Raw genomic sequence first — 16,093 nt, 5'->3', positions numbered from 1 at the left:
TCAGATACCAACTTTTATCATTAAATGTCCCTTAGTATTTAGATCTGGTCTCAGGATAATAATGTAACACTTAGGGAAGAAGATGCAGCCCAGCAGGCCAGCACCAGAAGCCAAGATGGAGAAAACCTGCACAGCCACCATGTATTTTCCTTTGGTGCTCAAGTAAGTGGGCAGGAAAGAGACCCAGACACTGCAGAAGACCAGCATGCTGAAGGTGATCAGTTTGGCTTCATTGAAAGCCCCAGGCAGGTTCCTGGCCAGGAAAGCCACTGTGAAGCAAGTAGCAGCAAGGAAACCCATGTAGCTGAGAACAACATAAAACATGGTGACAGAGCCTTCATTGCATTGAACAATTATCTCTTCAGGCTGAGAATGCAAGTCAGAGTCAGGAAATGGGGGAGAAACTCGCAGCCAAATTGCACAAATTACAATTTTTCCAGCAGAACCAGAAAGGATGATGGAGTTGGCCAAGCTCTTCCCCAACCATCTCCTCACCCTGCTCCCTGGTTTCGAGGCCAGGAAGGCCAGCACTACCATGATTGTTTTAGCTAACACACAAGACACAGCTACTGAGAAGATGATGCTGAACATTGTTTGTCGGAGAAGGCAGGTGACTTTCCTTGGTCGGCCAATGAAGAAAAAGGAGGACAAGAAGCAGAGCAAGAGGGAAACCAGGAGGATGTAGGACAGATCACGGTTGTTAGCTTTGACAATGGGAGTTTCTAGGTATTTAAGGAATATGACTAACACAAGGCCCGTTGTTAGAAACAAGAATACAGCAAAGGAGACCAGGATGATGCCCAGATGTTCTTCATAGGACAAGAAGGTTATTCTTTTGGGAATACATTGGATCCTGTCATCAGTTGGATATTTATCATCTGGACACTTGGTGCATATTTCAGTATCTGGGAAAACAGTAAGTAATATTGTTTTTATAGCCTCTCCTTTCACATTCCAACAAAGACCTTCTTTAGATGACAACTGATTGTGTGAGACAAGAAAACCATAGTAATTGTTAAACTGAAATATAGATATAGACATAAAAAGATTTTTTTTTCTGGTTGCCCATCTTAAGCCAGTAGAGATATTACAATTAATTTTTTAAAAAGATACAATATATTTGACTACCTTCTTGAAATCAATTTATCACAATGCCTGGAAGAACAACTTCTAGAAAATTGGGGAGGGCTGCTGGATTTCAATGGGGAGGGTGTTCAATAAGGCAGGAAATGAAAGAAAAAAGTAAGCCTTTTCAGGATCCACATGGAGGCAATGTCATAGGGAACAGACCTACACATATATATCCTCAGAGAGGGGTAGCATACAAATCCCCAAAACAAACAAACAAACAAACATTGCTCAATTTGTGTCTGGGTGTTTTATCCTTGGAGAAGACAAGACCAGATTTTAACATTGGTAAAGAGGGATACGATTTGCCCGGGGAGGGGGGGATTTGTGACAAAGCCTAAAATAAGAAAATGAAAAGTGAAAGACCATGCCTCTTTCTAGCCCACTCTTGGTTATGTAGATTGGTTATTTAATTAAGAAAGGCCTGAAAATAGGCCTATTATTTCTGGAATTTTGATAACTTAGCTGCCTGGCAGCAAGTTTTCCAAAGTCATGAGTTATCTTGAGAAATTAGTATGCCACTGCTTATTTTTCAGTGGGTGAAGGATAAATCTAAAAAATAACTTATTTCTATAGTTGTTCATGTAAAAAAAAGTGTGTGTATGGGTCTTCCTGTGTTTGTGAGTGATGAAATTAACATAGATAGTATGTTGTTTTCCTTTTTTCAAAGCATTATGAAGAAGGAATTCTGTTTTTTTTTAAATGAAATATTTTTCCCATTTTTATTCTATAAAGATACATAAAAACTGTGAAAGAATTACTTGGAATTAAGAATGACAGAATACCAAATCCAGAAATACATTATATAACATAAAATATTATTTTCATTACATTTTCAAGTCCATGAAAATAATACAGTACCATGAAAATAATAAGTGAAAAAAATATAGACTAAGAAGTGTCTGAAATTACTGATAGCACTGTACCATTATTTCAGATTCAGAAAATGAAATTGATTAAGGAACACTTGTCAACAAGATTATTTTTAGCCTTCTTTCCCCCCTCCCCCAACTTTTGTACACCAAACTCCTATAGACAAGGCAAGGGAGCAAAATACAGTAGCTTGCCTGTTCTGCTTTATCAGAGAGGGACACGCTTGGTCTGTCACTCTCTCTCTCTCTGTATGTGTGTCTCTGTCTCTGTCTTTCTCTCTTTCTCTCTCTCTCTGGCTGCTGGGCATGTGCAAAGCAACCCTCTCCCCGCTTTTATGCCTCCTTCACCCTCCTCAAGCTATTTTACATTTCAATTTTACGAGTAGAATCTGCCGGGGTGGGGGACATGGAAGCCATGAAGAAGGAAGCTCAACAGGTCCTTCTTTCAGGCAGTGTGGAAGCTGAGCTGCCTGCTGGGCATGATCATCCAGCATCAAAGGATGAAGAGCCGGTCCTTCCTGCTACGAGGCGTTCAACCTGCTGACTGGCAATTTTTTTAAAAAAAGCGTGATTTTTTAAAAAACAACGCGGGACAAATGGCAAAAAAGCATGACTGTCCCGCCGAAAGCAGGACATCTGGTCACTTTATTCTTGGGGACCCTGAAGCCTCCAACATGGCCTCTTATAGGTCTAAGGTGCACTACTTGGAAAACTGACTCTTCTGGCTTAGTGTATTTTTAGGTTTAAAGTGTGGATATATATTTTTGGGTTTAAAGAAGGGGTGAAATCCAGCAGATTCTGGCATGTTCTGGAGAACGGTAGAAGAAATTTTGAGTAGTTTGGAAAATTGGCAAATACCACATTTGGCTGGCCCCAGAGTGGGTGGAAATGCAATACTTTTCCCCATAGAACTGGTGGTAAAAAAATTGGATTTCATCACTGGTTTAAAGTGTGGATATATATTGTGTTAATTAAAAATCCTCCTGAGCTCTTCAGATATTCCTACAACCTATGGATTGACAATATTGAAACATAGAAACATAGAAGACTGACGGCAGAAAAAGACCTCATGGTTCATCTAGTCTGCCCTTATACTATTTCCTGTATTTTATCTTACAATGGACATATGTTTATCCCAGGCATGTTTAAATTCAGTTACTGTGGATTTACCAACCACGTTTGCTGGAAGTTTGCTCCAAGGATCTACTACTCTTTCAGTAAAATAATATTTTCTCATGTTGCCTTTGTTCTTTCCCCCAACTAACTTCAGATTGTGTCCCCTTGTTCTTGTGTTCACTTTCCTATTAAAAATACTTCCCTCCTGAACCCTATTTAACCCTTTAACATATTTAAATGTTTCGATCATGTCCCCCCTTTTCCTTCTGTCCTCCAGACTATACAGATTGAGTTCATGAAGTCTTTCCTGATACATTTTATGCTTAAGACCTTCCACCATTCTTGTAGCCCGTCTTTGGACCTGTTCAACTCTGTCAATATCACCAGCGCTCTATATAAGGGGATTCTATTGCTTTCTTTGTTGATCTCTTCCTTGCCTGTTATGGAGGATCCTGCTGGATCTTCTTTTTTTTATTTGTTGAAGGCCCAGTTCAGATAGTCACGTGTTCTGAGTTTCCTTTCTTCCCTCTCTTCCTGCCTTATTCTTCAAAATTTTATTCCTTATTATTTATTCCTTATTTATGGAATAAATTGAACATATTCAAAATTGAAATGAGGAATAAAATACTCAAGTTCACATGTGACTTTTAAAATGCACTTTGATTTGGTTGAAGTTTGGATTGAATCCAATGCCTTTTCCTCTGGTGTCACTCACCTTCCTGTGTTGAGATGGTCCCCTCTGGACAAGGAATGCAATCATAGCAGCAGACTGGTTCTTCCTTCCGAGTCCGTTTTACCAATCCAGGGTGACAATTGTCCACACATTTGGAATGAGGCAGAGACTAGGCAGAAAAACAAATCCATTCCAAAATATCTGCCAAATTTGTATTTATTAAGTTGATTAAAATTAAAAGAAACCGTGCTTAGGAAAGAAACTTCTGATCAGGAAAAGGTTTCTTCTGGACTACATAAAGTATTTCAAAGCCACTCCCCTTTGAAAATACTCCAAATACTTGTTCCAGTTAAGATATATTTTCAGTAGAGATGCCACGCTGGTGAAATAAGACTAAAGATTACTGACTAGTTTCTAGAATTATAGTGAGGTGAAATCATGAGAACATGTTACTCAAAAAGAGTATGCCACACATCATTTGCTGCAGCACATGGGACATGAATTTGAGCCCTGTATGGGCAAGGGATATTCCTAAGACCCAGTTATGTATTCAAGTCAAGGTGCTTTCTATTGAAGTACAGTGATACCTCGTCTTACAAACGCCTCGTCATACAAACTTTTCGAGATACAAACCCGGGGTTTAAGATTTTTTTGCCTCTTCTTACAAACTATTTTCATCTTACAAACCCACCACCGCCACTGGGATGCCCCGCCTCTGGACTTCTGTTGCCAGCAAAGCACCTGTTTTTGTGCTGCTGGGATTCCCCTGAGGCTCCCCTCCATGGGAAACCCCACCTCCGGACTTCCGTGTTTTTGTGATGCTGCAGGGGAATCCCAGCAGTGCAAAAACGGGTGCTTTGCTGGCAACGGAAGTCTGGAGTTGGGGTTTCCCAGCGAGGGGAGCCTCAGTGAAATCACAGCATCACAAAAACACAGAGGTCTGGAAGTGGGGTTTCGAGGACCTCCGTGTTTTTGCAATGCTGCAAAATTTCACTGATGCTCCCTTCGCTGGGAAACCCCACCTCCGGACTTCTGTTGCCAGTGAAGCGTTCGTTTTTGCGATGCTGGGATTCCCCTGCTGGGATTCCCCTGCAGCATCGCAAAAACACAGAAATCCGGAGGTGGGGTTTCCCATGGAAGGGAACCTCAGGGGAATCCCAGCAGCACAAAAATGGGCACTTCGGCTGGCAAAAGGGGTGAATTCTGGGTTTGCACACATTAATCGCTTTTCCATTTATTCCTATGGGAAACATTGTTTCGTCTTACAAACTTTTCACCTTAAGAACCTTGTCCCAGAACCAATTAAGTTTGTAAGACAAGGTATCACCGTATTACCCTTTTGTTGTTAGTCACTACTTTTGTCCAACTCCTTGAGCCCCCAAGAAACATAGCACTCCAAAAAACCCTGCCCTCCATTATCTCCTAAAATTAGAACTGCAATTAGATGACAGACCCACATTTATTTATGACTTAAAATTGGAGAATTCTTTGTTTCAATGCAGATGACAATCAAGATAAGCAATTGCATTCAAGGGCTTTTAGGATGACTTAGAACAGTGTTTCCCAACCTTTTTGGAGCCGCGGCACATTTTTTCATATTTTCAAAATCCTGGGGAACATGGAGGGGGGGGCGCTAAAAAAAGTTTGGACAAAAAAAATCTCTCTTCCTCCCTTTCGCTCTATTTCTCTCTCCCTCCCTCTTTCTCTCTCTTCCTTCCTTTCTCTCTCCATCCCTCTTTCGTTCTCTCTTCCTTCCTTCCTCTCTTTCTGTCTCCTCCTTCCTCTCTCATCTCTCTTTCCTTCCTCTCCCTCCCTTTCTCTCTTTCCTTTCTCTCCCTTTCTGTCTATCCTTTCTATCTCTCACCCCTTCTCCCTCTTTCATTCCCTTTCTCTCCCTCCCTTTCTCTCTCATTCCTTTCTCTCCCTCTTTCCTTCCTATCTCTCTTTCTTTTTCTCCCTCCTTCATATCTTCTTTCTCTCCCCCCTTCCTCCCTCTTTCCTTTCTCCCCCTCCCTTTCTCTTCCTTTTTCTCTATCCTTTCTACTTCTTACTCTTTCTTTCTCTCCCTCCTTCATTCAATTTTCTCTCCCTCCCTTTCTCTCTCTTTCCTTTCTCTCCCTCCCTTGTTCTCCCCTGGGGCTGCCTGTGCCTGCCCTGCACCACCCAACACAGACGGACAGCCCCCGGTCGTCGGTTCGTTGCCCCCCACCCCCCCACGGAGGGAGATCAGGCTGGCGAGGGCAGTAGATCTGCGTCACCAGCCACTGGAGGGAGATCGGGCTGGCGGGGGCGGTGAATCCACCTCCCCAGCCGCGCGGAGGGAAATCCGGCAGGCGGGCGGGTGGCCGCGGCTCCCTGCGCGCCCCTAGAAAAGCCTACAGGGAACGGTGCCCAGGGCCGCTGCAGCCGCCACCCCGACCCCCACTCCCACTGCCATCTCCCTGCGACTGCCTGCACCGCTGCAGCGCCCTCCCACTCCCACTGCCAGTGCCCTCCCGCCGGGCCCCAAAGGACACTTGCCGACGACGACACGGCCAGGTGTGCCGACGACGACAGGGAAGCTCCAGCTGGGCGGGGCGCTGCCATGCCGGTGCCTCCGACCTCCCGGTTCCTGCTCGATGCCGTGGTTTCTGGCGCTCTCCTGCTGGGCCCCAAAGAAGGAAGGCGGGAAAAAGGCGCGAAGAATGAAGCTCTCCTTCTTCCTGCCTTCCTTCTTTGGGGCCCAGCAGGAGAGCGCCAGAAACCGTGGCATCGGGCAGGAGCCGAGAAGTCGGAGGCACCGCAGCGCCCCACCCAGCTGGAGCTTCCCTAGCTTCGCGGCACACCTGGCGGTGTCTCGCGGCACACTAGTGTGCCGCAGCACACCGGTTGGGAAACGCTGGCTTAGAAGACAGAAACCAAATCTAAGTGGCAATTCATTACAAACCGACCCTCATAATTTCAATTATCAAAAAGGACTTTTGGGGTGGGGGCCAAAGGCAACATCCAATTCTCAATTTTTCTAGTTTAAGGCATTATCTCATATTGGACAAGTCATTATGGTTCCATTTTGATTGAACACTTTGGATTACATTCCTATCAGCAGGAGGTCTATCCCAGTGATGAAACAGAGGGATAAATAACTCTGGTCAGATATGAGCTCTTCAAAACTATCTGAGCCTGCTCTTTCAGGGGACACTAACACCAACTATACAGACAGAAAAGTTTTAAATATTTTCAATCACCTTGTTAAGCAACTTTACCCGTAAAAGAGCATCTTGATTGATAATTAGACTCTGTCTTTCAAAACTCCCCAGTTGCTCTTCGATGGCATCCTTCTTGGGGAAAAGCAACCAGCTTATGATATTCAGATCTGCTGCTATGTTTCCACTTTGGTCCAAGTATATTTTCTCCCAGGAAAAATTGCAAAACTCATTCTTCTCCAGAAAAGGATGGAACTAGAATTGAAATATCCAGGAATTTTGAAAGCAATTTGAAACATCCTAAAAGAGGGAGCAATTTTAAAGCTCAGCCAGTGAACAAGAAATGTTCAGTCATCCCTTCACTATTTGCCTACATAACATTAGCACTTAGACTTTATACCACTTCACAGTGCTTTTACAGCCCTCTCTAAATGGTTTAGAATAGAATAGAATTTTATTGGCCAAGTGTAATTGGACACACAAGAAATTTGTCTTGGTGCATATGCTCTCAGCGTACATAAAAGAAAAAGATACATTTGTCAAGAATCATGTGGTACAACATTTAATGATTGTCATAGGGGTCAAATAAGCATTGAAGAAACAATCAATATCAATACAAGCAACATAGAATCAGCATATTTGGTTATGACCTATAAAGCCCTTCATGGCACCGGACTAGATTACCTCAGGGACCGCCTTCTGCTGCACGAATCCCAGCAACCAGTTAGGTCCCACAGAGTGGATCTTCTCCGGGTCCCGTCAACTAAGCCATGTCGCCTGGCGGGACCCAGGGGAAGAGCCTTCTCTGTGGCGGCCCCGGCCCTCTGGAACCAACTCCCCCCAGAGATTAGAACTGCCCCCACCCTCCTTGCCTTTCGTAAACAACTTAAAACCCACCTCTGCCGCCAGGCATGGGGGAATTGAGATCCTCTTTCCCCCTAGGCCTTTACAATTCTGTGCATGGTATGTATGTATGTATGTATGTTTGGTTTTTATATTAATGGATTTTTAATCATTTCTAATACCAAATACTATTGTACACTGTTTTATTGTCGCTGTTAGCCGCCCCGAGTCTCCGGAGAGGGGCGGCATACAAATCCAATAAATAAATAAATATTGCCCCAACAATCTGGCTCCCCATTTTACTAACCTTGGAAGGATGGAAGGCTGAGTCAACCTTGAGCTGGTAAGAATCAAACTCCTGGCAGTGAGCAGTGAGCCAGCAATACTTACATTGTAACCACTGTGCCACCACACCTAAATGCAAAGACTGAACAGCCATCAGTTTGAAAAGCTTTAATTAGATTCCTGCAATGAGGAGGGGTTAGACTAAATGCTTGCAGATTTAGCTGAAATTTAGGAATATAAAATTCTATCATGCTAATTACAACCCCATAATGTATACATTTTGAATAATTTTATAATAGCAGTGTTTAATATCAAAATATAATTGTCATAGTGCCTACTCTTGTGAGCCAAATAATCTTGTGAACTAAATTTGGCCTCAGCTTTGCCAGCTCGATTTGGAGAACAAGTAAGTTGAAATGGCTCCCCTACATGGCCATTAAAACTTTTTATAAATAGAAACTACTGTATTATTGGGAGTACCTTCCCCCCCCCCCTAAAAGAGGCTGGAAATTTGGGTGATTCTTATATTCTGAATGCAGAGGTTTTGAAAAGTTTTTCCCCCAGCCCTAATGAGGTGCTAACGATTTTCACTGCTTGCAGGATTTTTTCATTGCTACCTCGAAGAAGATTTTTTTCAGCCCTAACCAGGGGATAAAATAATGTGCTGAAGCTGATCAGACTAAGGATGCTACCCTTTTTCTAAGGATGCTAGATTTCCCCCCTATTTTCCTCCCCCAAAACCAAGGAGCATCTTATACTCCTAAAATTGGTAGGTTTGATGAATCCTAGTCAGGACTCCATACCTGCCATGCCTCTAGCCTTGGAGCCCCTAATTTCTCTTTCTCCTCCATTTTTCTCCTCCTAGATATTGAGGAATATGCAACATTCAAGGCATGGGCCAAAGTCTTAACAAAATTTAAAAAACGGTGTTCATTTTTTATCTGAATTCTGTTCTTTTTCTCTTCCATGTCCAGTGGTGCTATCTGGGTACATCGCCTTCGGCCCTTGACAGAAAGGATATGTTTTGAAAAAGAACAGTGAAAAAACTGGCCTTCAAATTTGGAATCCCAAAAAAGATTGGGTTGAAAGGTGTCATCATTTAGCCATTTTCTTTTCTGAAAAGAAAAGCCCCAAACACTATGGATATATTTGTAAAGCGTATGTCTTGTCATTGACAGTTTCTCAATCGTTGTAGTGATCCAGACTTTCCCTTCGATAGGTCCTGGCAAACCTTCAATTGTTAAATGGATGTGGTGAAATCTATTCTTAAGGGAGAAAATTTCTAAGAAGTGTACAAAGACATTGACTTTTCTCCACTTAGAAATGGCATTTCTGAGAGGTTCTGTAGCTCTAGTCATTGAGAATTGATGTGAGATAACAACGCAAATCCCATTTTTGAGAAGAATAGGAGTGAAAGTTCTCATGAAATTCTCTCCCTCCTCTGTGTCTGTTGAAAAGAGACCAATCAAAGTCCATCTAAAATGGAGGAGAAGTTGGACAATTCCTAGATACTGGATCCCATTTTTGGGGAGCATGTGATGGAAAAAGGGAATTTGAGTTTTATCACTTAGAGCCTCTGAAACTATTCCATAACTGATCTGAAGATGAAATAAAGAATAGTAATAGTGTATTATATTTAGACCACATGATATCCAAAATATAAGCTTTTAAGACATCCAGTGTGATTTTCACAAACATATTAGAAGAGTTCTTAACTCTTAAGACATATCAACATAAAGAATACAAAATGCAGAATATTAGCAAGTTTGAATATAAATATTTGTCCAATCTGGCGTCTAAGATAGTGCCCTTTCTCTTTTCTAATAAAATTGACATTCAGATAATAGATATGCTTGGTCCTCTATCTCTAAAGTACTGCAAATGGAAATCAGTTCATTTCAGAGATTTGCTTAAATATTCCATATTTAACATTGTGTCCAATTGCTCAAGTCTTACTCGAGTCAATGTTTATGCCTCTGTCCCAATGTGGATCCCAGTCCTTAGACATAACAATGGCCATGGTGAAAAGCAGTTTTTAATTCCATAGAAAAGGTATTATTTCAATCTATTATCCACCCATCACCACCCTTCTCACTTTACCAGATAGAGAAACACACAAACAACCTGTGGGACTTTGTAGGTGCCTACTAATGTTGACATCTGAATGGAGATTTCATCAAGAGATCCATCAAGAATAGCCATCAGGTTGTCCTTCTTGCCACAGCTGTAGTTGGGAACATTGGCTTCTCCAGTTGAGAGCATGTCTAGCAAGGCATCTGAAGTGCCACGGGTATTTGAATAGTTGTCATGGATGTTGTAGCCAAGTGTGAGATTGTACAAAAGCTGAGAATTTATGTTGACTTGTTGAATGGCAAAAATGAAGCGTAGGATTCTTTCTAGATTAGTAACTCTAATACTGTAAAAAAACCTCCACTGTTTAATTTAAAAGTTGGAAAGGTGGGATAAATATCTATTATTCACAAATATATCATTATTTGTAGTAGTGCTAATTTGTGCAATGACTAAAATTCAAAATCATTCAATCGTTAAAATGGAATAATCAGCAAAGATTATTGACCCAGAAAAGCAATTTTAAAAACAAGCCATCCTCTATTATTACTTGAATCAAGCATCGAATATCAATGAATAGTTATATTTATATCAATGAATAGTTATAGTTTGTCTTTCGCAAATTACTCAAGACCCACCTTTGTCGCCAGGCATGGGGGAGTTAGGATATTCTTTCCCCTAGGCCATTACAAGTTATGTATGGTATGTTTATGTGTATGTTTGGTTTTTATAATAAGGGTTTTTAGTTGTTTTATTAAATTGGATTGTTACATGTTGTTTTTTATCATTGTTGTTAGCTGCCCCGAGTCTGCGGAGAGGGGCAGCATACAAATACAATAAATAATAATAATAATAATAATAATAATAATAATAATAATAATAATAATAATAATAATAATAATAATAATAATAATGTAGGGAAATGCATCGATCAGAGGCAACCAGAAACTTTTGAATAACCTAGTTGTGATTAACTCAGGATTGTACAAGACTGGGGGGGGGTGCCCTGTCTTTGGCTTTGGGTCTCTTAAAAGAAGACATAAGAGAAAAGCCATGGAAATTCATATTCAAGATATTAAAACAGGTCATACCATATGGGAGTAACCAAAAGAAAAGAAGACTGGAAATGGAGGGAATGCAACTCCATCCCACTGAATGACTTACGAGAAAGACTGAAAATAAGGAGCTGTGTTGAAAGACAGTGTTATATCAGATATTATTGTAGCAATGGAGACTATACTAATGAGGTGGTCTCCTGGTTTGTAATAGCTCTGTAGTTTTTTCCCCTTCTGTTCCTCCAACCTCAACAGGCACTTCGTTCTCAGCTTCCCAGAGACTGGCTGGGACATCAGCAGAAGCAGAAGCAGAAGGAGGAAGTCCATAATTCATGGGGCTGAATCAATTATCTTCCTATTTCTAAGGAAGAACAAGATAGTTCGAAGAATTCAAAGCATTCTCATAAGAGGGAAATGAGAGTGACTTCTTGACTGAGAGGGAGATAAACAGAACTTTACCTGAAAAGGAAAGAAAGGAAAGGTACATTCAAGAAGCACAGTCCCTGAATGTCCCAACATTTGTACAACATGGAGTGTGACTTGAGACATTTATCCTTTCTGATGCAAGATCCCTTTCAAGTTGCTTCAGTCTGATGTTTACATCAAAGGCAATCACTGGAGGAATACCAGGTGAGATCTCACAGACCAGGATTTTAATAGTTATTGTAAGAAGCAACATCTCCTCTGGGGATCCTGAACTACTTCAGGTCCTCCATGTGCAGTGAAGCTGGAGAAAAGAATAGTGAAATATCATAGGTACTAAGGGACACTGGTCTGAAGTGGTTGTTGTCCTTGCTTTGTGTCAAAAGGTTGTGAGGGCTCCAACACTTGAGTCTTTCAAAGAGAGACTGGACTGCCATTTGTCTGAAATAGCGTAGGGCAATGATGGTGAACCTATGGCATGAGTGCCACAGGTAACACATGAAGCCATATCTGCTGGCATGCCAGCTGTTGCCCTAGATCAGCTCCATCATGCTTGTGTGTGCCAGCCAGCTGGGTTTTGGCTCACACAGAGGCTCTGGGAGGGCATTTTTGGCTTCCAGAGAGCCTCCAGTGGGGAGGGGGCATTTTTACCATCGCCAGGCTCCAGGGAAACCTATGGAGACTGGGGAGGATAAAGACGAGTCTACTGGGACCACCAGAAGTTGGGAAACAGGTCATTTCCAGCCTCCAGTAAGCCTCCAGGAGGTGGAGGAAACAGTTTTTGCCCTCCCCAGGCATTGAATTACACGTGCACCCAACTCGTTTGGCAGCCAAGGGGAAAAAAAACGTTCACCATCACTGGCATAGGGACCCCTGCCTGAACAGGGGTTGGATTAAATTACCTACAAGGTCCCTTCCAACTTAAATAAATAAATAAAAAGGTGCAAAAAAGGGCAACAAGAATGATAAAGGAAATCAAGCACCTCCCTTATGATATCTGGTTGCAACGCCTTGGTCTCTTCAGCCTTGAAAGATGGCGTTTAAGGAGTGACTTGATCGAAGTGTATAAAATCATTCATGGGATAGAAAAGGTAGATAGAGAAAAAATTATTTTCTCTATCACACAATACTAAGACGAAGGGGTACTCCATAAAGTTTCATAGCTAAGAAAGTGAGGACAAATCAAGGGAAATATTTCTTCACCCAGAGGGTTGTTGGTTTATGAAATTCACTTGCAGAAGAGGTCGTGACTGATTTCAGCCTTGATAGATTCAAGGCAGGATTAGACAGATTAATGGATGCCAAGTGAATCGGTGGTTATTGAAACGGATGTCCATGTGCCGCCTCTATGTTTGTTAACCCTGCTGTTCTGTTCGAAAAAACTCCCTAATGTTATGTTCCCGGGTCTATTTGACCCGGACTGCAAATTGATCATTTTAGGTACTTATATTTGGTCTTTTTGAAAGCTTTTTTCACCTGGAAACAAGTTTGAACATTTCTGAACACAATGGAATGAAAATTGAACTGAAAAAATTAATCCTTATTGGTTTATTTTGCACATAAATGTGCCTTCCCCCCCCATTTTTGTGAAAGTTTTTTCAATTTATGGATAGTTTTGCTTGCAAAATCCATTCTATTTTACTAAAGTTGGCGTGGGATTGGTAGCTTGAACCTTTCTGAACATAATGATATGAAAATTGAACTGAAAAAAATGATCCTTGTTAGTTTATTTTGCTCATAAATGGGCCCCCATGCTTATACTCAAATAGGCTTATACTTGAGTAGGCTTATACTCGAGTATAAAATGATATGGTCTTATATTCAAAAATAAACCAATAAGAATCTTTTTTTTTCAGTTCATTTCTATTTTTCTTATGTTTAGGATTGTTCAATTTAGTATATCAAAACTTTTGAGTTTATTGATAATTTTGCCTGCAAAATGCATTCTATTTTACTATTCTATTTTGGTGTGGGATTGGTAGCTTGAACCTTTCTGAACATAATGATATGAAAATTAAACTGAAAAAATGATCCTTATTGGTTTATTTTGCTCATAAATGGGCCCCCATGCTTATACTCAAATAGGCTTATACTCGAGTAGGCTTATACTCGAGTATAAAACAATAAACCAATAAGAGTCATTTTTTTCAGTTCATTTATATTTTTCTTATGTTCAGGATTGTTCAATTTAGTATATCAAACCTTTTGGGGGGAAATTCCTTAGGGATTTGTAGCCTTAAAAATATAAATTGACACGAAATTCAAAAAGGATGGGGGGAGGGGCTTTTTGATCAAAATAAAAATATAAGTCTCAATTTTTCCAGTTCAATTTTCATATCATTATGTTCATAAATGTTCAAACTAGTTTTCCAGTGGAAAAAGTTTTCAAAAAGACCAAATTCAAGTACCTAAAAAAAATCATTTTGATCCGGGTCTATATGACCCGAACAGAGTAAATGTGACTTTTTTTTTTGCCAAGAAAAATTTTTTTCCCCCACCCCCACAAATATTTGATGATCAGCATTGTTAAATTGAGTAAATGAATGCCTAAGATTTTAAGGCAGGCAGGAGTCCCTTGAGTATCATTTGTTGGGGGTCAGAGGAGAGGGACGGTCTTGCCTTCTCTTTCTGCTCAAGATCCCCAAGGACAATTGGTGGGCCACTATGTGACACAGAATGCTGGACTCGATGGGCTTTGGCCTGATTCAGTATGGCTCTTCTTATGTTCTTATGTTATAACCAAATAAACAAACAAACAAATAAATAAATAAATAAACAAACAAACAAACAATGCTGAAGAAAGATAGTTCGACACTCAGGCAATTGTGTATTGTCCTTCAAAATAGCCCAACCTATCAACAACAACAACAACAACAATAATAATAATAATAATAATTTATTAGATTTGTATGCCGCTCCTCTCCGAAGACTTGGGGTGGCTCACAACAATAATAAAACACTGAGACAATGTAAACAAATCTAATATTTTAAAAAATCTAAAAACCCCTCATTTAAAAACCATGCAACACACATATTCCATACATAAAACTATAAAAGGTCTGGGGGAGATGTCTCAATTTCCCCATGCCTGGTGATATAGGGTGGGGGCAGTTCTGATCTCTGGGGGGAGCTGGTTCCAGAGGGCCGGGGCCGCTACAGAGAAGGTTCTTCCCTGGGGCCCGCCAGAAAACATTGTTTGGTTGACAGGACCCAGAGAAGGCCAACTCTGTGCGACCTAATCGGCCGCTGGGATTTGTGCAGCAGAAGATGGTCCCGAAGGTATTCTGGTCCGATGCCATGTAGGGATTTAAAGGTCATTACCAACACTTTGAATTGTGACCAGAAACTGACCGGCAGCCAATGCAAGCCATGGAGTGTTGGAGAGAGGTGGGCAAACCTAGGTAACCCCACGATAGCTCTCGTGGTCGCATTCTGCATGATCTGAAGTTTCTGAACACTTTTCAAAGGTAGCTCCATGTAGAGAGCATTGCAGTAGTTGAACCTCGAGGTGATGAGGGCATGAGCGACTGTGAGCAATGACTCCCTGCCCAGATAGGGCCGCAACTGGTGCTCTAATAAAACCTGGGCAAACGCCCTCCTCACCACAGCCGAAAGATGATGTTCCAATGTTAGCTGTGGATCGAGGAGGATGCCCAAGTTGCAAACGCTCTCCGAGGGGGCAATAATCCCCCCCAGGGTAATGGACGGACAGATTAAATTATCCTTGGGAGGCAAAATCCACAGCCACTCCGTCTTGTCAGTGTTGAGTTTGAGCTTGTTGACACCCATCCAGACCCCAACAGCCTCCAGGCACTGGCACATCACTTCCACTGCTTTGCTGACTGGACATGGGGTAGAGATGTATAACTAGGTATCATCCGCATACTGATGATACCTCACCCCATGCCCTTGGATGATCTCACCCAGCAGTTTCATGTAGATATTAAATAGCAGGGGGGAGAGGATCATCCCACAAGGGGGAGACCTGGGGTCGACCTCTGACCTCCCACTAACACTGACTGCGACCGACCAGAGAGGTAGGAGGAGAACCACTGAAGAACAGTGCCTCCCACTCCCAACCCCTCCAGCTGGCGCAGAAGGATAACATGGTCGATGGTATCGAAAGCCGCTGAGAGGTCAAGCACCAGGACAGAGGACAAGCCCCTGTCCCGGGCCTGCCAGAGATCATCCATCAGCGCAACCAAAGCAGTTTCCGTGCATCACTTAACACATTCAAAAGGAAACTGGACTGCCATCTGGATGGGGTGGTGTAGGGTTTCCTGCTTGCGCAGGGGGTTGAATCAGATGACCTTCAAGGTCCCTTTAACTCTAATAATAAATAAAATAAAAAGTCATCCTATTTTGTTTTACTGCATACATCCTGAGTTAGTTCATTTAAAAAAAGAGTATTATAGCTTATGTCTATTATTTATACAGCTTACCAGT

At 41.7% G+C, this 16,093-nt stretch overlaps 1 protein-coding gene across 1 annotated transcript; it reads right to left on the bottom strand.

Annotated features, from left to right (window-relative positions):
* Nucleotides 1-11,558, bottom strand: LOC139159207 (vomeronasal type-2 receptor 26-like). Its single transcript, XM_070736558.1, has 6 exons — nucleotides 11,472-11,558; nucleotides 10,200-10,442; nucleotides 8,903-9,697; nucleotides 7,014-7,226; nucleotides 3,832-3,958; nucleotides 1-905 (listed from the first exon to the last, which is right to left on the bottom strand). The coding sequence occupies exons 1-6, from the start codon at nucleotides 11,556-11,558 to the stop codon at nucleotides 1-3; spliced, it is 2,370 nt and encodes a 789-aa protein (XP_070592659.1).
* Between the last annotated feature and the right edge of the window lie 4,535 nt (nucleotides 11,559-16,093).

Source organism: Erythrolamprus reginae, chromosome 2 (assembly GCF_031021105.1).
Source record: "Erythrolamprus reginae isolate rEryReg1 chromosome 2, rEryReg1.hap1, whole genome shotgun sequence".
Classification (NCBI taxonomy): Eukaryota; Metazoa; Chordata; class Lepidosauria; order Squamata; family Dipsadidae; genus Erythrolamprus; species Erythrolamprus reginae.
The sequence above is the reverse complement of the archived record's forward strand: the minus strand, read 5'-3'. Positions and strand labels throughout refer to the sequence as shown.

Coding starts and splice junctions, on each gene's coding strand:
- LOC139159207 (XM_070736558.1), bottom strand. CDS start 11,558: ATGAATTATGGACTTCCTCCTTCTGCTTCTGCTTCTGCTGATGTCCCA. Junction 9,698..10,199: donor TTTGTGTGTTTCTCTATCTG/GTAAAGTGAGAA, acceptor TTTCATCTTCAG/ATCAGTTATGGAATAGTTTC. Junction 3,959..7,013: donor GGGTAAAGTTGCTTAACAAG/GTGATTGAAAAT, acceptor TTTTCTGCCTAG/TCTCTGCCTCATTCCAAATG.